The sequence below is a fragment of the Haliotis asinina genome, chromosome 5, assembly GCF_037392515.1.
Source record: "Haliotis asinina isolate JCU_RB_2024 chromosome 5, JCU_Hal_asi_v2, whole genome shotgun sequence".
Taxonomy (NCBI): domain Eukaryota; kingdom Metazoa; phylum Mollusca; class Gastropoda; order Lepetellida; family Haliotidae; genus Haliotis; species Haliotis asinina.
Genome location: NC_090284.1, coordinates 42413212 through 42436205, shown reverse-complemented (window position 1 = coordinate 42436205; position 22994 = coordinate 42413212). Strand labels below are relative to the sequence as shown.

Genomic DNA, 22994 nt, shown 5'->3' with positions numbered 1-22994 from the left:
TGCTGGAGACAAATCACGCCGACTGGACTAGTTGATTGGATTTAAACATCAGTGTCAGCCAGTCACAACGTGGCTTTGTTAGACGGAGCTCAGTCTAATCAGGGGAGGGAACTGGGAATGTCTTGCATGCAGAAATATAAACAATCGCAGAAAGCTGCCCATAATTCTGTTTGGGAGGGCTGTGTGAATATGATGATGGGCGAGTTGAATGCGAAATGCGGTTAGCTTGATTGCGTATTCTTGAAGAGAAACGTCACATCAAAGAAGCATGGGTTTAAACGTATTGTACGTCCCGTCATCACGTCATCATAATACACGGTGTCTTTATATAGAAGTAGCGGGCACAAACATTTTATTTTAATGCGATTGACCAGGGCTACATACAACCGGTATCCGTTCTAGTCCATATTTTTGAATAACAGATCTACTCTTGGTCGGGATCCACCAAGATCTGTCAAGGGGGAAGCCAATAGGACCTGTGAGATTATGTACAGTGAACTACGACAATAACAAACATAATGGGTCGTTGGTTTTAGTTCGCCACAGCCGTGGCTCGTTTTGCGCATTTTGACTCAAGCACACAGCATGTGGCCATAACAAAGGATAGTTCATGTATCCGTCTGTTCGTCATAAGCGTGTTTGTTGTAAACCTAGCATCCCGCATTCGAAATATGTCTATTGTAAATATGCTATTGCCTTGGAGATTCGACACATTGATTGAATCTAAGGCAGCTTCATACCAGACTATAGTGAATGACTTAGACGTTTAGGATCTGGGCGAAACACGTGCAGTCACTTAATTCAATTCGAACCCAGGTGCCCCTTCCTCAAAGCGATCGCAGAGCAAAGACTGTCATACGTCTATGTTAAATTATGAATGAATGGAGCCCTGGACGTGAAGGGTGGATAAACCTCGCGTCTCTCCAACCGAATTGTGGCGCTTGTTTGGTGTGGTTGGTTTAATGTTAATGTCGTACCCAGCAATGTAGCGGCGGTCCGTAAGTAAAGGTGTACGGACCAGACAATCCAGTGATCAACAAGTACCCTTGTCAGAGCATCGTTCTGCTCATTTGGGATACGATGACATGGGTCAACCATGAACGTCAACGAGCCTGACCACCTAATCCTGTCAAGCGGGACAAACATTGGTTGCTTTTAAAGACCAACCCGGATCATCACGGGTCCTTAAAGGTCTCGGCAACACCTGTCCTCAGTGAACCAGTGAACCAGACCCGGGGTACAGAAAACCGCCCTCTTTTCAGAATGAAAATAGTAATAGAAACAAACAGTACAATCAATTTGAATTTTCGTTTAAGGAAGGTTATCAAACTCACACCGTCGTTTCTGTATTCATCGTTATATTCAACTCTCAAATTTCAGCAATAGAAACAAGTAATAACAAGCATTGTCACCAAGGTGACATAATCCCCCGCCGCGAATTATCAAATCAAAGTTAAAAAGGAATGCAAGTAAAGGCCGTAATTTAAGATGAAGTTAAATGTCAACAAAAACATGACCAGTCAACCGCTCTTGACTCAACTCGCTATTTTGCTCTATAATAGTTCGAACGCAAAAATATTTTCAGGACTCGGTTTCACCTTGACATGAATGTCATACTGTACGAAATATGCAAAAATAGTAATAAAGAAATGTCGTATTGAAAAACATGAAAGGGAAAGTCTAAAATCCAGTGTAATGTTCTCGAGATATCTTGCCGACAATACTGACATGGAGTGCTCTTCCACCAGCAAAATTTGCGATACCACATTTTGCCTTCTTGAAATCTCTACATTTTTGTGGTTGTGGGAGCCGAGTTGTTTGGAGACTTCTATACTACTCAATTTTACATGTTCAAATCTTTAAGGTGCCACCAAAATTGACTGGACCCCGCGCGTTCCTCAGACGAAGCTTGGTGTCAAATATGATGGAAGTCCAATGAATGGGTCTTGAGATACGGCACTCATAATCTTTACATGCCGGTTAACATCCTGAAATCTTGAAAGTGCTGCCATGACCTTGAAAATCACGTGAAGCTCACCATAATCTACAGGGCTCTGCGTTTTCCCTAGATAAAGCTTGATAAGAAGCTTACGACAATCCAGTGAACGCTTCTTGGGGTATCTCGCTGAAAATTTTAACATGAAGCTTAACAAACTGAAATGTTTAAAGTGTCACCATGACCTTGGAAATTAAGTGAAGATCACCAAAATGGACTTGGCCCTGTGCCTTCCTTTGACAAAGTTTGGGGTTGAATATGAAGGAAATCCTGTGCACGGTTCTTGATATCTCGCCGACAAGGGAAAACTTTAAAGTCCCTTGAGATATCTCGCTGACAAGGGTAAAACGTTTAAGTCCTTGAAATGAAGGAACTTTCTTATTCTGTACCAAACTGTACTGTACCAAATATGAAAAGAATCTTTTCGACGGTTCTCCAGATATTCAAATTCGTACGTCCCCACGGACGGAGCCTAATACTATATTCCCCGCTTCGCCCAGAATGTTAAGTAAACAACAGAACTTGCTGTCATAACAAATTTCTATCAAAAAGTTATTCTAACTCAGCGAATTCCAGTTAATCCTGTTTTATAAGGCGGTGTATCAAACCTAAAGTAAAAACATTTACGTCGATGGGTTACTAGAGGCGACTGTCACGTACTGATTGAAACGGGTTGTTTACCTTTATCGGAAGGATAAACGACTAAGCTCTGTCGGTGTTTTGGAAACAAAGACGTGAATAGTAGACATAGCCCCGAGTCCTAACTGAACGTTCCAAAAACTCATTTCGTAGTGAAAGTGGTTTAAATCAATGTCATGGTTCACCAGGCGTGATGGACCCAGCTCCGATATACCCAGTCCCGATGGAGCCACTCCCGAAAGGAGCCAGACACCGGGGAGCCAGATACTGACAGGTTCTTAGAGACACATCAGTCTGCACCAAGTACCCTTGTCAGGGTATATACTATGTTGAGTTGTTGAGTTATTACAGTGGTTATCTCATATAGTTTGCTTCCATGGAGGTGTGGATGAGACGTAAACCCAGAGAGTGGAATACCTTTGGTTCCATACCCTGTCTGCTTCCGTGGCGAAGTGGATAGAACATCAACCTGGAGAACGGAATGTCAGAGGTTCTACACCCTGACTGCTTCCATGGTGGAGAGGATAGAGTGTCAGCCTGAAGAACTGAAGGTCGGAGGTTTATACCCTGACTGCTTCCGTGGTGGAGAGGATAGAGCGTCAGCCTGGAGAACGGAGGGTCGGCGGGTCTATACCCTGACAGCTTCCGTAAGAGCGAGCGTTTAGTGGTTCAATGTGCTGAACGCGCCATAAGAATTTACATTTACAGACGGTAATCTCCACCGAATCTGGCGTCAGGTAATAAGATGATGCAACACGGAAAGGAAATTCATTATCAATACAAATGTGTCAGAATATGGTGTCCATTTAAATTTGGAACAGAAAATATCAATAGGCAAGTACTATAAAACTGGTTTTAGTCTGCACTAGACCAAACACCCACCCATACACGTGTATGTATCAGGTATGTGAAATAATTATGAACGCACTAAAATAGTCACAGCCATTAGACGGATACAATAGCAAAAGTGAAACTGGAGATGTCAAGGACGTTCATATGGCCAATTGCTGCAGGCTGGAGATTACCACAACATGATGTAATTGTTGAAGCGCTAAACTGGATTAAAACTCAATGCCTTAAGTGTTAAGACGTCTTACCTCTGCAAAATGGACTTCCCATAAGAACAAGTTTTTAAAAATTCAATGATTAGAACACGTTATTAATAGACTGGAAATGTACGCACGCTGAAACGTATATTTTGTTGCATGCAAACCAGTTTAACCCCCTCCCTTTGCTCGTCACGACGAAGAACCGGGTTCGATTCCCTACACTGGTACAAAGTGTGAGGTCAATTTCTGGTGTACCCCGAGCGGAATTGCTGGAATATTCCTAAAGGCGGCTTAAAAGCATACTCACTCAGTCTTCCTTTCTTTCTCCCTTTCTCAAAGTACATTAGTACGTAACTGTTCATGAAAAACTTACCGTTTCAAACTAATTTCTCCATATAGTTCTCTCTTTGTCTGCGCAGTCGAAATGTATCATCCTTTTTAGTTTATCACATTAAACCAAAAACGACTATTTGTAACGCTGAAATATAACTGAATAAGGATTTCACATCGGAAACGAAAACTGCACCTTGGTTGTGACAAATGATAATGAACGATAAACTGGCAAATGGGTGTGGTGCCTGCAGCTCCCCATGCTATAATGTTACCTGTAGAAGGTCTTTGATGAGAGAGGCCAGGAACATGTCGTCCAGCTTTAAGTCTTCATTCTCCAGGATGTCCTGCAAGGAACAAGAGAATCAGATAATCACCCTGATTTGAATGTGACGAATGATGCATATAGCACAGGATGAGTCTTCATATACGCTATGTAGGTAAACTGAATGAAGAGATATTCAAATACAGAGGCTTAGGGTGTGATCATGGAGGTTCATTCGCAGGACGACGACTCCTAAAACAAACCCTGAAAACAGCAGCCAATTATACAAAACAATTGACAGGGGGGTTGTACAAGAAACAAACCAAATAAGATATTTGTTAATGGTCATTTATTGTTAAGAAAGCAGACAACATAAAAATATACAATTCAGCAGTGGATTCAATGGACATAACTGGAACATCAGCCAAGTGTCTCCCCTCCGCAGCCCGTCTTTCAAGTTGCCGAATTTTCTCTGGACGTACCTGTACTTGGGAGGGATGCGTTGACGGTTTGTTCACGTGTCAGGAAACGGATGAGCTCGAAGACGTTTGTATTTGTATTGACGACAGTCTTCTTAAGGCGAGCATGCCATGAGATCCCTCGAAGTGGTTGTTGGAGAAACTAAGATCCCTCGAAGTGGTGGTTGGAGAAACGAAGATCTTCGATGTGGCTGTTGGAGAAACTAAGATCCCTCGAAGTGGTTGCTGGAGAAACAAAGATCCCTCGAGGCGGCTGTTGGAGAAACTGATATCCTTCGAGGTGGCTGTTGGAGAAACTAAGATCCCTCGAGGTGGTTGTTAGAGAAACTAAGATCTTGTTTTAGTCGCCATCGTCAGTAATGAGAAAGCAGTGGCCGGAATCAGTCGTCTAATAGGCGTCGGGAATGACAAGGTATGTTCTATGCTTTGGAACGTCGGCATCTGTGCACATATTATTTCAATGTCTCGTTTAGAATAAAGTTATGTGTAGTTTTATGTACTTGAGTGTCATTGTGGACAGGAGGGTGATTAAGGATGTCATTCATTATGGAAACTGTAATGCTGCAGCTTCTGGTGGTACACTTCCAAGAAACCCAGTCCCTGTTCTTTCTCTACCAATTCCATACATATAGCCAGTTATACATAAATATATGCCATCGTGGACTGTTGGGGGAAAGAGGATGCTGTTTCGTTTCATATTTTGCAATATGGATGGGCAAAACCCGACAACGTTGTGCCTCTTTCTGAGAAACAATTTGTCAAATGTGCAAAACTAAAACTTGGTAGTTCTGACAATGTTATTTTCCAATTTTGGACATCGCCATTCCTTAGTCAACAGAGTGACAACACCATCTCTAAAGGGTGATGTCAATTTGCCAAAAACATTTTTTCTCGGAGTAAACAATATTTGACATTCTGGGTTGTCGCATAGGTAACTTTACGTAATATTAAGAAAATGAGGCGGTACGGTAGTCTAGCGGTTAAAGCGTTCGCTCAACACGCTGAAGATCCGGGTTCGATTCCCCAAATGGATACAGTGTGTGAAGCCCATTCCTGGTGTCCCTTGTCGCGATGTTGCTGGAACAGCTGATAAAAGTGACGTAAAACTAAACTCGCTCACTCATTTCGATACATGATATTAAGTCAACAAGTAGAAATTCCTGATGAAGCTTCGCCGCGAATATAAAACTGCAACATTGCGGATGCGGCGTGAAGCAATATTCTTTCAGTCACTTGCTGGAACTGTTCTTCATGGAAATAAATCGAAAATTTCTGACGTACTTAAGACATGACACTTTGTTCAAGAAGTTTTCTTAATCTTCAAGTACATAAATACTGAGAATACTAAGAATTGAAATATATCACATATCTACGTCCCATCTGTTTCTTGTGTCGAGAATCTTCTAAAAATCAACGTGGTAATATCGAACTGTTGACAAGAAGAATAACTTATCTTAGTTATCTCTAAGTTATCTGTTTGTGTCGATGTATATCCCAGCAGGTGGAGAATTTGGCGTCAACATTTTACGACTTCTGAGGTTCAGTAGAGGTACAGAATTACTAAAATTTCAAGGAGCATCTGAAGACTCGTTCTCTTGGATATTTCACCAGTGCATAATATTTAAGGTCTAGTACATATTTCAAAACGTGAAGCGTCAGTCACAAAATGATGTTTATGCAACTCCATACCCTTGCTCAAAAGACGATTGCGTTGCCTTTGCAAGTGTTTGTGTATCACGTTTCACCGAACGCCTGGTATAGTAATGATTAACACAAAAGTGACATTCTTATGGCACTCTGGTACCATGGACTTCTACATATTGTCGACTTAAATTCCAATGACCCTAAAACTCAAAATAAAATTTTTGAGATACATAAACTAATTTTCCGACAACTTTAGGTCTGTCTAAGATATACACGAACGCTTGCTAATCTAACGCCTGGAAATAACATATACAAACGTTTGTATTTTCTCAAAACAAAGTAAGCCAATATACTCTTTCTCTCCAAGTACCAGGTTTCACGGACGCTCGCCCCCCACCCCCCACCCCCCGTGGCGCTGGTAACGTCAAGCTACTGGCATACTGAAGGATGTAACTAGAAGTCATTTAAGTGTGTATTCCGAACGGACTTCAGAGTGGAAAGTCCACGGGGTCAGCCGTGCCAGTACTTGCTGAATTCGTTTAATTTTCTAAAACAATTTGGTACTATTTATACAATCAATTTCTGAATTCTGAAGTCAATGTATATATGGAATTGCTAAAAGGCCGTAAAATAATACTCACTTAAATGCGAAATGAGGACATAACCTTTGGAATGCAAATGGGAACGGGAAGGTTTTAATGCCTGAAAAATGTTAATGAAATTAAAAATACATAGCACGCTTGCCCATCGCCTGGCGTGTCCCATCTATCAGACTTATCTGCGGCCCCATAAATCTTGAGGGTATATTCAACCTTTTTTCATAACCGTCCAATAGGAATCGCATGTATCTTTGAGACCCAGGCGCCAGTCAATAGTCCAGATAAAGGCAATAAACACATACCAAAACAGCCTCAACTCTAGTTTCAGTTGATTAATAACTGTTACATGCTTTTTATGCGAAGTAAAAATAAACTCCGATCTTACACACGTTTGAGTTTCTCAACCTGCACCAGGGAATGGATGGGTGTCACGTGATGGATGCTGATGGGCAGATGTAGCCCAAAGCCAGTTATTAAAGTATATCACGAAGGTTAATGGTTAGAGATGAAGCAGGGTTATCGTACTTCGATCATAATGCTACGTTGTCTGTTCATTAAAGCAAAAACGATGAGCGTTGAATCTTTAAGCTGTTGACGTCAGTTGCAGTTGAATCACCTCTACTAACACAAATCTCCTGGACTGGGAAAATTTAAAGCATTGAGATGTGACCTAGACACATGCGGGAGGAAGAAATAATTTGTTCGGAAATGATCGTGACGTTTATTCTGATATATGGTGGCCCAATGGATTCGCATGCACGTTACGATTATTTCTTCATACTGGTGTTCCACAGAACAGGGATAGGAACATGACAGATGTTTGAAATAGAGTGTTTGAAACATGAAGGCTTTGCTAAAGAAATTCAAAACAATGAATTCAATCTGAATTAAACATTCTTGTTCAATTGAGTCCGAAAAGCTCTAGCAGAGGCTTGGGAATAATTGCTCTGAAATCGAAGAGTTCTGCTTCAGATGAAATGCTAGGCGTTAAATGTTTCTTTCTTAAGAAAATGAATTGGGTTGTTTGTTATTTAACGCTGTACTCAGCAATACATATATGTTAAATAATCCAATCTGGACCAGCTAATTCAGAGATCAACAGCATGAGCATCGATCTACGCACGTGGGATATGATGACACGTGTCAATCTAGTCAGAGTGAGTGAGTTTAGTTTTACGCCGCACTCAGCAATATTCCAGCTATGTGGTGGCGGTCTGTAAGTAATCGAGTCTGGACCAGACAATCCAGTGACCAACAACATGAGCATCGACCTGCGCAATGGGGAACCGATGACATGTGTCAACCAAGTAAGCGAGCCTGACCACCCGATCCCGTTAGTCGCCTCTTACGACAAGCTGAATCGCCTTTTATGGCAAGCATGGGTTGCTGAAGGCCTATTCTACCCCGGGACCTTCACGGGTCCAATCAAGTCAGAGCCTCTTACGACAAACATGGGTTGCAGAAGATCAATTCTACCCGGATGCTCACAGGTTGATGATCAGAAATAAACCTGTTTCGTCTATTCTCTTACATTGTGGCTTCATAATATTGCAAATAGTAGTGTACCGAATCCCGCAAATCTGAAAGGTGCATTTATCCCCTAAATTAAATAACATACCGATACGCACCTGACATTTTCTCCAGTTTGATTTTAGAAACAGTTAAGGCGATCATACATTTACCAGTTGCAAAATTCAAAAGAACGGCGTCCTACACACTGCGTTAATAACAAGCTATGTGTATTACTTATGCGTCGCGTGTATCAGGGAAAGAATATACTACAAGCACAGTTCTCCCAAATTAGTGTTGCAATCCCTAGATGTTCATTCAAACCGGGGCGGTGGGGGTAGCCTAGTGGTTTAATTGTTCTCTCGTCGGCCCGGTTCGACTCCTCACATTGGTATGAAAGTGTGAAGCCCATGCGCCGTGCTAATACAAGAATATTGGTAAATGCGCAAAAACCCTACTTACTCATTCAAACCAAACAACACATTCCGACCGTTTTCATCAAATTTTGGTTCCGTCACTGCAAAGTACCTTCTACGAAGAAATTTTCAGTGCTATTTTAAAGCTGCAAAAGCAACTTTTTCGTCTAGTGTCCTCCGTGGCATTTATTCCCAGCTTTTTCAGTGGCATTGTCTTACTGATGAATGGCTGCGGACTTGGCGTTCTTCAGACTGTGCGATAACAAAATATTGCATCACGCTAACCCTTAATAAATTCATATAGTCCACACGCTCCATCATACGAAATAGGAGGAAGCTCTGGTGAAATTCTTTATGTACAATTTCCAATTATAATGTCCTCTAAGACAGTACTATCAGACCGAAAAAAGGATTGCTTTACATTCGTACAGAGAATTCGGTTAAATCGCGCAATTAAGTCACATTGACTCGTAAAATCTATGAATTATATTATTCTGTACTGGGGATCTGTAATCTTAGGCGCATATACTATGTTTGAGGGGAAGCTTGGGCTGTTTTGACTTATTCTTATTAAGGGGAAATCTGTTTAGATACCATGATTAGCACCAAACACAACTAATAACACATTGTGAAACAGTTCTACTCACTTATTACGATGTTGGTGTTCAGTGAAGGCGTTTGTTGTCTTAGACGTGATATTTAAAAAGAAAAAAAAAACAGAAAAAGAAACAACACCAATATGGGATTCAAACCTCGATCAGAGGATTCTACTGAGTCAACGGCAGCGGCGTAGCATACTGCACCAAACGTAATGATAATGTTTGACGTCGGCGAGTAAATGAATTGTAAAAAGTAAAACAGTGAAATAAGTGCCGGTATATCGTTTATCTTCAAAGTCAAAGGAGACAATATTTGCCCGGTTGACGAAGGCATGGCAATTAGCTTTCCAGGCTTACGATTGCCAAAACGTCAAAATTATCTCCCTTTGTTTCTCAGTCTCTAGTCCGTGGCTGTCATCTAAGTGATAACATCTTCGACCTGCTTTGCTTTGGGCTCAGCATCCAATTCATTCACCGTCATATTACTGAATACGGTTTAATACGAATTTACACAACACTCACTCATTTTACACGTCACTTTAGTGACACGAAAACGTGATCGCTTTCTGTGCGAGACCGATGACGAATAATTCCCTCACAGTTAAGTCGACGTTGGTTAGAATCTTTTCTATTAATGTGCTGTTGGAAATAGGAAAAAAACTGTTTTTCTCACATTTATCGCTACAATTTGTGTAGTTGATATGTGGAAGTGTGAAACATCTGTCAAACTAAGTTCGACCTAACTACAGTTCCAGTGGTAGGGAGATAGGAAACGTAGAAAAGGACTTTACTGAGGAGAGATTAGTGCAGATATTAGCAATGAGAATTTTTTGAAAGTCCAAAGCGTCTTACATGGAACAGACCCTGGCGTTATGCAAATTAGTGTGCGATGATATTGTATTGCCAAGGACGCGATGATATTTTATTGCAAATGACACTTTTGAAATGCCCATTTCAAAATTTGACTTAGCTTCATTATGAATGATTGCTGACGTAAAAATAATAACTTTCATGCTGAAGCTATTAAGGATGTAGCTACCATGTAGTCTCACTATCACTATAGAAAGAAACAGGTAGGAGGGGTCGTCTCAAAAGCAACACCAGGACGGTTAAAGGAGATGATGGTTGGGGTCGGGCTTGGGGATAAAGATATCAACTAATACATGCTAATCCCTTAGGGGAATTAACTGATGAAGTACACGGCATGTCATAGCAATTTACAAATAACATTCAGTCCTGTCGATCTTCGGATGGTCATGCTAACTATATATTTTGAGACATTTAATACGATGCTTTTCTGTGGATATCGGGTATAATACTCTTTTTACACATCTCAACATACACTTTAAGAAAGAAAGACACATAGGAGTTTATCAATAGTTGAGACATATTCAACACACATGAAAAAGCAAAGCAATATCTTTGAGATGGCCCCATGTGCCAGTAGGCAGCGCATGCATTTCACGCCAGTTTTGTCGGATTTTACGAGTAAACATGCTTTTCTGGATAATCTCTTTCGTATCCCAATTAGGCCAAAGTGAGTTATTTCGACATATCTTAACTGCACTTCTGTTACTTTTAGTTATTTCTCTTTATTTCCGACAGTACTTTAATTGGACATCCCACGATGCAAAAGAATAGACATCTAACGGTATGTTTTATATACTTCAGAAACGCAGGTGGTCATTCTGCTTGCATTTGACCATTCGTGCCTCCAACTTAAATGCCCACAAATGACAAATGTTTATACGCAATATGCAATACAAACGTAATCAGCAACATCTGACCTTTCCTTCTGCCTACGTCAAGTCCTTGCTCTTATGTCACGTTGGAATGCAATATGACGTCAGATGATTCATGTGATATCGATGCTGCCTTAATGTAATAAAGACTAAATTGGAGTAATTGATTTGGTACTAGAATTAAGACGAATAACACGTTCTCCAAATCTGGAATGAAGAAAACAATATTCATATGCTGTATAAAGTAAGAAAAATGTTGGGACATAGCTCCATAAAACAACGTGTTTCAAAAATTCCCGCTGCAGTACGCTCCTAATCCTAACAAGAAGACACACCCATCAATATCCCCCGCATCACCTCCAATTCCACACATGTTGCTATCTAAACGCCCAAAATATTTTATTTAGAATTCCAAAACTATCAAAAGGCACCACTACACCACTAAACCAATCTATGTGTCAAGTGTGGTGAAGAAATATTGAACGGTTTTAAAATTCTGCTCCGAAAAAGATAAATGTGCACGGACGGGGTGCATTTTAATATCCCCGGCAACGCAACAATGATATGATTTTAATGATGACGATGATCATCATCATAATAGAAGTCGTTGTCTTAGTAACGCCGTTTACCTGAAGACTTCCTTTGCTGCAGTACTCTGTTATGATGATGAAGCAGGGAGGGTCGATGCAGGCGCCGATGAAGGCATTCACCTTGTCATGTCTCAGGTCTCTCATCTGGAACAACAAGACACACACAGTCTGAACCTCTTGTGGCATTTAATAACCACTTAAAGCCACGATTGTGTACCAGACACTGGCGTGTTTTTTTTCTATCGATTAGGCGACCAACTATTTCCTCGTTCATCAGTCATACAATAAATGGTGACAAAGAAGCATGTTTATAATTTATACTACGACTGAATATAGTGGTTATGTTGCCATGGAGACCGAAGTTTGATGATTACAAGACTGCATCTGAATTCCAGACATCGGGAAAACTGGTACTATCATTGGTCCCAGGAGCACCTGCTGGTCGTATTAGAGACGACAGATAACATTTGGGTAGGCCGTAGCAGCAGCAGCAACAACAATAACAACCACAACATCTCCTTGGATCCTTGGGTCTGAACTCTTAGACAAGTTTCATAATAGTAACACCTCGTTAGTCTGGACATCCTATATACAGGGCAACTGCTGGGCAGCACATAAAATCTTTCTGTACACTCATGTATTGATATGACCGACCATGAATAGCAATGTGTCGTCATGTATAATATGTAAACGTGTGTATTGCTTTGTATGGCCATTTCTCGTAATGCAAGACGATATATCACAAACTAACACAAGACACACTAAACATCATATCTTCGGTGCTGGATGTGATGATGCAGTAACTTTGCCTAATTTCCATTGTGGCCAACATCTAACATCATGTCATGGAAAAGGTATCCACTGTCTGGGTGAAACTTACGAGTTTCATATCTTTCTTCATCTTCCGGTTGACATCAAAGTTCTTCAGCTCATAGATCTTCAGGGCGACCACCTGCCCCTTGTAACTTCCGGTCTGCGCGAACAGCTGATTGAGAGACAGCTTTGAGTCGAAGGACTGCTGGCTGCAGAGGGTCATCTGAAACAGACATGCGCACTGAATGATCTAGAGAGACCTGACGTAGGTGGGGTCCGTAATGAAGTTTGCTAGTCGAGTCCACATAGTGGGACTGGATAGTGGAGAAATATGCGGTTTCTGTAGATTCTGTTAGTGATATGACAACACTGTTTGATCAATTAATCCTTCTACCTAGCAGTTCAGTGACGTTCCTTTCATAACGTATAGTTCTTGCATAATAGCCTGTCATAATCTTCATCGTAATCACCACCATCACCACCACCATCACCATCACCATCCTCATCAATGCGGTTATGTTACCTGTAACATGTGTTATATTTCGGATATCACTTTCTTAGTAAAGTACAGATTCTTGTACTTTGGGGTCCCATCTGGAACCCCTTAACCCGCTCAGCCACCATGACTTCCACCGTGTAATCATGTTTATGTTATCATGTCTCGCTTTCTTGATCTGTTTGACTAAATCATACTCTCGCACGCCATTTCTCCCACTCGCCCAGCTCACATTCACAGAAGTAGGTCAGGTTTCATGAGGTATAAACATAACCATCACTAACACTTCATGAAGAGGGCAAGTGTTCTGATTAATCACAAACCACGTACAGGGAATTGACACGAATACATTCAGCATGCACAAAAACACACAACTGTTTATAATATATTTGTGTACTGGAATGATAACATTACCAAATGACGAATGTAGAGTTTCTGGTTATGAAGATAACCTAATTTATACTTATAAGTGTGACAGAGCAACACCTTATAACCCATGCAACAACGAGCCTAGATTCCTCGCCCAATCTAATTTCAGCAAAGGAGGTGCCTATCATGACCTAACACCGTTAGCTCCCACAGATAAATAACAATACGTCTTCTGATTAATCCTCACGAAATAAAATAAACACTTTGTAAGCAAAGATAAGAAAGTGCCTCCTCACCAAGTGACTTAAAGAAACAAATACAACGAGTACGATATGAGCACCATGTCAACAGCAAGGCGTTCTCGCCAAAGATAGTTCAACGGTGAATGTTATCTGATTAACGAAGAAGGGTAAATGGTACACCAAATGTCTACATTTATCATGTGGCGACAACACTCGTCCTCAATATGCATGGGGGTGATTTATAGGGATCGAAGAAATCAGGTCTAGGTCGGTGAACTTATATTGGTGCACCGCTACATTGCGTCAATGATGAGGAAAGCTCTACTTTACCTACCTACCAACCCAACCACCCACCAAACCAGCTAACTTTGATATATAGACCACTGAATGTTGGGCGGTGGGGTAGCCTAGTGGTAGTGGCCTACAGTCACCCTGAAGACACGGGTTCGATTCCATTCCTAGCTATAATGTGTTATTTCCTGTGTCCCTCTCCGTGATATTTTCTGGCATATTACTCAAAGCGGCGCCAAACTAAACCTCGAAATGTAGGAAGTTTTGAATAGAAGAATAAAAGAGCTAATATCTACTGAATTCAGAAAAGATTTTTTTGAGGAAATATGAAATTCGGAACAACCTCTTCGAACAGTGATCGAAAATTAGTCAATGTTTCTCTAAATGATTACGACTCCTACCTATCCTCCAGAATATATAACGATCCTTCCATTTGGTTAGATGAAAGTCGAACAGATTTCTCCTAAAATCAGTATTCTAGGAAGATGTTACTATGATCACATGACTGGAATCACCATATACGCAATAACAGTAAAGCATTTCAGGTATCCCATACTGTGATGATATCGACTTTCATTGGGATAATTGATAGCAGCGAACATCAAAGCAGGCTAAGTACACTCCACGGTGTTTAAATGCTTTTTTTCAAAGGAATTGTCTCAAAGGTTGCGATTCACAACAAACATACGAGGATCAGGCATGAGATTGGAATATATCAACGAGTCTTAATATTTGAATCTGAACGAAGAAGATGATTAGATGCACAGTATCATGCAAACTGTCACTGAACAAGTGGAGTATGTTTGGAAATGCAATTAATAGTTCACGTTGGATTTATTTTTTGAGATCGTAAAACTGCCTTCTCCACTTAGCTCTTGCTCCCATTTCCGCCCATTCTTAGATAATGACTAGGTCCTGATATTTCAGAAAGGTCTCTATGGGTTCGTTCCAACATTCCGGTCATTACATTGTAGAGATATGAGTGAGTATTATTTTAGGCCGCTTTTAGCCGTATTCCAGCAATATCACGGCGAGGGTACCAGAAATGAGCTTCACACATAGTACCCATGTGGGGAATCGAACCCAGGTCTTCGGGGTGACGAGCGAAAGCTTTATTCTCCAGGCTTCCCAGTCACCCTCGGTGATGTTATATTTAAGTCTACTGTGAAGCAAAACGTTGAACTGGCTCATCAGTATTGCCTTAACTGTTACTTGTGAGCGGGTGTAGAAACCGTTGAGCTAACATTACTTAGCTCTTTTAGTGTTATCACACCCTCTAGTATTCAGTCACAAGACCGTGCACTTAAAAGAACCCGCTCATCTGATGGTAGGTGACCAGACGCTGGACACACGAACACGTGCAGACACCTAGTTGCCAGTTTAGTACTCACGCGCAGAATCATTGGACAAAATATCGTGACTAAGTGTCCCTAAGGCTGTGTGACAACTTGCTGCGCCTAACAAGCAGCATGAGTTGAATACTCCCCAGGGAGTGGAGTAGGTTGCCAGAAATAAGACACCCGTTGATCAAGTGAACAGTCAAGCACCTGTAGTATGTATTTGTTGCTTGATTATTTGTGGTATATAAATGCCCTATAATAATGCTACTTGTCAGCACGGAGTCTCGCTCGACATATACTAGCATGAGTCCTAAAGAGTGAATCACAGCAGTGTATAAGTGAACAGTCAAGCACCTGTAGTATGTATTTGTTGCTTGATTATTTGTGGTATATAAATGCCCTATAATAATGCTACTTGTCAGCACGGAGTCTCGCTCGACATATACTAGCATGAGTCCTAAAGAGTGAATCACAGCAGTGTATAAGTGAACAGTCAAGCACCTGTAGTATGTATTTGTTGCTTGATTATTTGTGGTATATAAATGCCCTATAATAATGCTACTTGTCAGCACGGAGTCTCGCTCGACATATACTAGCATGAGTCCTAAAGAGTGAATCACAGCAGTGTATAAGTGAACAGTCAAGCACCTGTAGTATGTATTTGTTGCTTGATTATTTGTGGTATATAAATACTAATAATAAATAAATGCTACTTGTCAGCACGGCGTAGGAGTCTCGCTCGACATATACCAGCATGAGTGCTAAAGAGTGAATCACAGCAGTGTATAAGTGAACAGTCAAGCACCTGTAGTATGTATTTGTTGCTTGATTATTTGTGGTATATAAATACTAATAATAAATAAATGCTACTTGTCAGCACGGCGTAGGAGTCTCGCTCGACATATACTAGCATGAGTGCTAAAGAGTGAATCACAGCAGTGTATAAGTGAACAGTCAAGCACCTGTAGTATGTATTTGTTGCTTGATTATTTGTGGTATATAAATACTAATAATAAATAAATGCTACTTGTCAGCACGGCGTAGGAGTCTCGCTCGACATATACCAGCATGAGTGCTAAAGAGTGAATCACAGCAGTGTATAAGTGAACAGTCAAGCACCTGTAGTATGTATTTGTTGCTTGATTATTTGTGGTATATAAATGCCCTATAATAATGCTACTTGTCAGCACGGCGTAGGAGTCTCGCTCGACATATACCAGCATGAGTGCTAAAGAGTGAATCACAGCAGTGTATAAGTGAACAGTCAAGCACCTGTAGTATGTATTTGTTGCTTGATTATTTGTGGTATATAAATACTAATAATAAATAAATGCTACTTGTCAGCACGGCGTAGGAGTCTCGCTCGACATATACCAGCATGAGTGCTAAAGAGTGAATCACAGCAGTGTATAAGTGAACAGTCAAGCACCTGTAGTATGTATTTGTTGCTTGATTATTTGTGGTATATAAATACTAATAATAAATAAATGCTACTTGTCAGCACGGCGTAGGAGTCTCGCTCGACATATACCAGCATGAGTGCTAAAGAGTGAATCACAGCAGTGTATAAGTGAACAGTCAAGCACCTGTAGTATGTATTTGTTGCTTGATTATTTGTGGTATATAAATGCCCTATAATAATGCTACTTGTCAGCACGGCGTAGGAGTCTCGCTCGACATATACCAGCATGAGTGCTAAAGAGTGAATCACAGCAGTGTATAAGTGAACAGTCAAGCACCTGTAGTATGTATTTGTTGCTTGATTATTTGTGGTATATAAATGCCCTATAATAATGCTACTTGTCAGCACGGAGTCTCGCTCGACATATACTAGCATGAGTCCTAAAGAGTGAATCACAGCAGTGTATAAGTGAACAGTCAAGCACCTGTAGTATGTATTTGTTGCTTGATTATTTGTGGTATATAAATACTAATAATAAATAAATGCTACTTGTCAGCACGGCGTAGGAGTCTCGCTCGACATATACCAGCATGAGTGCTAAAGAGTGAATCACAGCAGTGTATAAGTGAACAGTCAAGCACCTGTAGTATGTATTTGTTGCTTGATTATTTGTGGTATATAAATACTAATAATAAATAAATGCTACTTGTCAGCACGGCGTAGGAGTCTCGCTCGACATATACCAGCATGAGTGCTAAAGAGTGAATCACAGCAGTGTATAAGTGAACAGTCAAGCACCTGTAGTATGTATTTGTTGCTTGATTATTTGTGGTATATAAATACTAATAATAAATAAATGCTACTTGTCAGCACGGCGTAGGAGTCTCGCTCGACATATACCAGCATGAGTGCTAAAGAGTGAATCACAGCAGTGTATAAGTGAACAGCGGTCTGTTGGTAATCCTACCCGGCTCCCATGCTTGGCCCTGTCCACGGACTGATGGAGGTTGTGGCCAGTCTTCAGCTCACTGATGTCAATTTTCCACAGCAGACCAGCAATCTCCTGCTCGTAGCGCCAGTTCCTGTTCCAAAAAGGGAAATAACTCAATTACATCTAAATCTCGAGTTCTGTTTAAGGAAGGGAGGTAATAAAATTACGTCTTGCTAAATCTCGGTTAAGACATACATCTCTCCTTTGGCACACGTGTTGGTAACTGCCAGAGCTTTGAAGTTGGTAGTTCAGGTTTGTAGTCGGCTGTAACGCTACTGTGCATATTTTTCCAGTTACACAGCTCCACATCAAAACAGTATAGAAGGAATGAAGTTTTAAAGATTTTTTAAACAAAACCTTTACAACTTCGACAAAACCAGAGCACATTTATGGTGACGGAAGACCAAACATTATGATCACATAAAAGGTGAAATTTGAATCCTCGTTCTCAGCAAGCAAGTCTCCACAGACATAGCTTTCAACCTTAGCCAAATGCTTTACTTTGAAATATGCTATATCAGACGAAAGCGTTGAATATTATTCATACGTTTAAGTTTAACTGACCCTCGGGACATCATAAGGGACACAAGGAATCTACAAATCACTTCTAATATAGAGGGATACATACATATGTGCCCAGAGAGAACGATCCATGTCAGAGAAAGCTATGGTTCCGATAGTCATCGAATGTTATTGCGTCACATAAATCGCGGGAGACGTACCACCACTGCCAGCCGCCGACAGAGAAAGGACACATAACGGTACATACATATGTATATATAGATATCTGTACATACACATCATTCAACCGTATAACACAGTCGTTATTAGTCGTTATACATGCAATCCTGACTTTCGTCAATATACAGGGTCGAGCATTATACTCGCAGATCACCGTGCCCTGTGTTTACTAACTGCATTACATCGTCGTTGTTAAGAGTATTGTATATTAAGCATACATATTACATCATGACTATTTTTATGTGAGACTCGGGGGATCGTGCTTCATCTTTCATGTGTCATAGAGGGAACTGTATTAGACTTACAAACGTTCTTATATGTCTTTGTAGAATTGTCATTCATATTCACTGTGGTGAATTACGAAGTTTACGTAGATTCAGAGCCAACTTAATTCATAGCAAATCTTTTGCTCGAATTCGACACGTCACATAGACGGAGACGCTAGGGGAAGAAGTTTTACTACAAACTATGGCACTGGTCTTGTTTGGGCCTAATATGTCATGGCGCTTACTGCGAAACGTCTAGGGGTATACAGTACTACTAATGACATATTCTAAAATATCACATGCATTCGGAACTGACCGTTAATTTTGTTTTCGAGATGCAGAGTTCGGTTACGATTATCTGAATGTTTCGCTGTTGTGTAACGAGAATTTAGGAACCTAAACACTGATTGACTGGTTATAAATTTCTCTTGCAGCGACCCCTTGTTCTGATTATTATTGATAGAGATGTCTACTTGTCACAGAAAAATATCTGAATATCGCAACGGCTCTTTTTACAATGTCGCAAGTCGGGGAATCAACACAGACATGTAACCGCTTGACTATCCTGGTTCAGTTTCAAACTGGAAGGTCAATTTTGGTGGCCATTATCTAGCTTGCAGCCTCGTAAATAATGGACAAGTGAAGATCCCGGTAAGAATTGATGTTCAGCAATCCATGCTCGTCATAGGAGCCGACTAACGGGATCTGTTTCCATGTCATTGTATCCTTATTGTGCAGATCGATGCTCATTCTGTTGATCACTGGATTGGGAAACAATGCCACTGTTCTAAAATATAAGACCCGTGAAGATCCTGGTTTGAGTTTGCTCAGCAAACCATGCTTGTCGAACGAGGCGAATAATGGGATCGGGTTGTCAGGCTTGCTGACACAACATCGATTCTCATGATGTTGATCACTGGGTTGCTTGGTCCAGATTCGATTATTTACAGGCCGCAGCCATTTAGCTCGAATGTTGCTGAGTTAGACAACATACAACAAACATATCCAAATCAAAATCTAAGATTTGTGTTTCGAATTCCGGTTTCAGCGTTGTGAGCACAATATCCATGGGTTTCACCATAGAGGCAAACGGTCTGCATCAGTAAACTCATGTAGCTACGTGAAAATATACCCCTTTGAAACAGAAAACTCTATATAATCAAGGATTTACCGCAATGCCTATTTGATATATAGTTAAACCTCATCAATCAAGACAGCAACCTCCTGCCCGAAATTGTCCGGATAAGCAAAATTCCAGATTACGTTTTAATGGTATCTGAACAATGTTCTTGTCATGACTGTATATACACATAAACCTTCCAATCTGTACTTATCCGTAATATGTTTTTCGGTTTAAGGAGGTCTGGACTCAGTAAGTTTCATTGTACAAATCTCGTGGAAATTGTACTGCTCGCTACCGCTTCACATGGCTCGTTACATCTTTGAGCAACCCCGGATCTGATTTTTGGTAATAAATCAGATTTACAGACAGAGTTTTATGACTTGATGGTATCGGCTGTTGAGCGTATCACGTCTTTAACATGTACTCACTATGGAATACCACAATGGACATTATGGGGAAAATGTCCCTCAAATGATTCCGTAATCCAACCAACCGAACACAAATCTGTCTGATTACTACAGATACAATATGGTGCCTTTGAACATGAGATTAGCACTCATATGATTTAGCTTCGCGGTAAGAATCTTGCGGGCCAACAGAGACCAAACGAAAGGACAATAAACGAGTTGAAGGTGCCGACTGGTGTTCATATGTTCCATGGAATTGGTTCCTGAATTTAGTTTCACGTCGCTACCGTCCGTGGCAGGATGAATGAACCGATGCCAATCGACGCCAGGCCATACTGGACTTATGGGGAACGCTGGTTCCATTGTAGACACCGCATCAGACTCGCCATCGACCCGTGAATCATTGAGACGGTTCACTGTGGGGATTGCCAGATCAAAGCGTAAGATCATCCATCTCAAGTGCTGAGATGACATATGGAAGGGACGTACAGTGAGGTAATCGAGGTTGGTGGAACACCGCTTTGAACAGTAATTAAGTAATATCACTGAGTGATTGTTTGATGAGGAGGCAGGCAGGAGTAAAGGCGGATGTAAAAGAATACCTGGAAATCACAGCAAACCAACTAATCCGATGACTTTACAGACACTCACATATTGATAGTTATTGTGTATATGACAGTTTTAATGCACATACAGATCTATAACAACGTATTATTTCTGTATCTAAATTATCTATTGTTGTGAATTTCTATACATGTATCACTGTACATCATGAGTGAAATATGGGCTGGAAGGCCAACACTTTCGAATAAAACATTGAATGATAAGTACCTTATATTTAGATAACAAAATTATAACTACGTGAGTATTCACAAGGGACAATGAAGATGGATGCTTAGCGATAAAAAAAGTGCTGACGTCACTTCTGGCGAAACTCTCGCAACGTGATAGATGGCGGTGTTTGGAAGACACAATTTTTGTCGACAGTGTAGATAACAATCGAACAAAATATGTCCCTTTTCAAAAGAAAAGGTCAATATGAACAGCTGTGGGTCACTGAGAATATTGTGGCTATACGGCGTCCTACAAATTCATAGAAGGGACATTATGGTATTTTGGTTAATATTGGAGCGTGTTGCTTCTTTTTGCGAGTGTGAGAATGTCCTTCTATAGCCTCGTCCGAACTTATAGTACTACCGCGATGACACGAAAAGCAGCAGTTTGACATGAAGTTTCCACTCAGGCACTCAGTCTTTGTTTTATCCGATTAATGCCGATCTTCGGGCATGGAAACAAAAAAAGCAAAACATTTATTGACGACATTTGGAATGATGCCGCTGAATGTCGAATACACGATGATCAGAAAGCAGAGACTCTGTTCGGTAACAGATAAACATGAGCACCTGCATATAAATACAAGCACCTGCAGATAAATACAAGCACCTTCAGATAACTAAGAACACTTCCGGGAGATCAATACAAGCACCTGCAAGTGTCCATGGTTATCTGCAGGTGCTTGGTGACATATTCCTGCAGATGACTATGAACATTCGAAGATCAGTATAAACACATAACGGTGATCTGAACACTTACCTGTAGATAATGAGCAGAATGATGATAACTATGAACAAGATACCACCAAGAACACCGAACACGATCTCTATGGTGTAATCTGAAACGACAAAATACACAAGAATCATTTTGCAGTTTACACATCACCGCTCGGACACAAAACCCTGTAATTCAAACTGTTCGTAAACCCGTCAAAACACGTATGGTGAAAACACGTCAAGAGATGGACCTGCAAAATCAATACTCCCCCCCCCCCCCCCACCAAAGGAAAAGACAAAGGAAAAGACAAAAAAAAAATAAAATAAAAACAAAACGAAAAGCAAAAATAACCAAAAAATAAAAACAAATACACCCAATCAAACAAAATAAAACAAAACCCCACACACCAACAAAGTACACTTACGTTTTGGTGGTATACACCTCTCTGCTAGGTATCCACACTCGGGTTCGTCACGTGGAGGGTGGCCAAGGATCCAGTCGATTTCCTTGCCCTCGAATAGTCGGAAATTCTGTATGAATAATAGTAAATGCGTAAGTGGAACAGCGCTTGAGTCCGTACACTTTACTACGGTGTCACGTCTGCAATTAATGGTGATGTGTGGTCCTGTGCATTGAGTTCAGGATGCAAATCAGTTGAAATTAAGCAACGCCGGGTGTGGAGAATCTTGGATGAGAGACCGTGTAGGGTTCTAGGACTTTGACAGCCCTGCTCCATAACGAAACACGTGATAGATGTGGTCACCTTAGTTAAAAAGATTGTTCAAAACTGCTTTTGATCACCCAGCAAAGAGTGGGTACCTAGTGGGATACGTCATGTGACCATTAACCTTCTAGCGTCTAATTACTAATCAGATTGTGCAATATGAGTAGGAAATGAAGTCTGGAAAGGCGCGTTATAAATATTCTTAATCATTATCATCATTATTAAAGCCACAATCAGAGATATGGTGCTGACAAACCCAAGAATCCTGCCAAAGTAGAGAATCGTGGATTCGAACCAAACTCACGATCCGGCACCGCGCAGCAATGCTTGACAGCCAAATACAGCCCCGTAGGCGATTGAAAATAATACAGCAATTCAAGC

The 22994-nt window shown here is 40.8% G+C and overlaps 1 protein-coding gene across 2 annotated transcripts in view; it reads right to left on the bottom strand.

Moving 5' to 3' along the window:
- The window catches only part of LOC137284518 (receptor-type guanylate cyclase Gyc76C-like), a 150984-nt gene that overhangs the window by 26959 nt on the left and 101031 nt on the right, over positions 1-22994 (bottom strand). The window contains exons 8-13 of one of the 2 annotated variants that reach the window (XM_067816351.1): positions 22314-22419; positions 21932-22010; positions 17778-17892; positions 12738-12893; positions 11897-12001; positions 4290-4361 (exon numbers count right to left, since the gene is read on the bottom strand). In XM_067816351.1, coding sequence (XP_067672452.1) covers positions 4290-4361; positions 11897-12001; positions 12738-12893; positions 17778-17892; positions 21932-22010; positions 22314-22419 — 633 coding nt within the window. The remainder of the gene's footprint in view (positions 1-4289; positions 4362-11896; positions 12002-12737; positions 12894-17777; positions 17893-21931; positions 22011-22313; positions 22420-22994) is intronic. The other variant, XM_067816352.1, reaches the window with a different exon arrangement.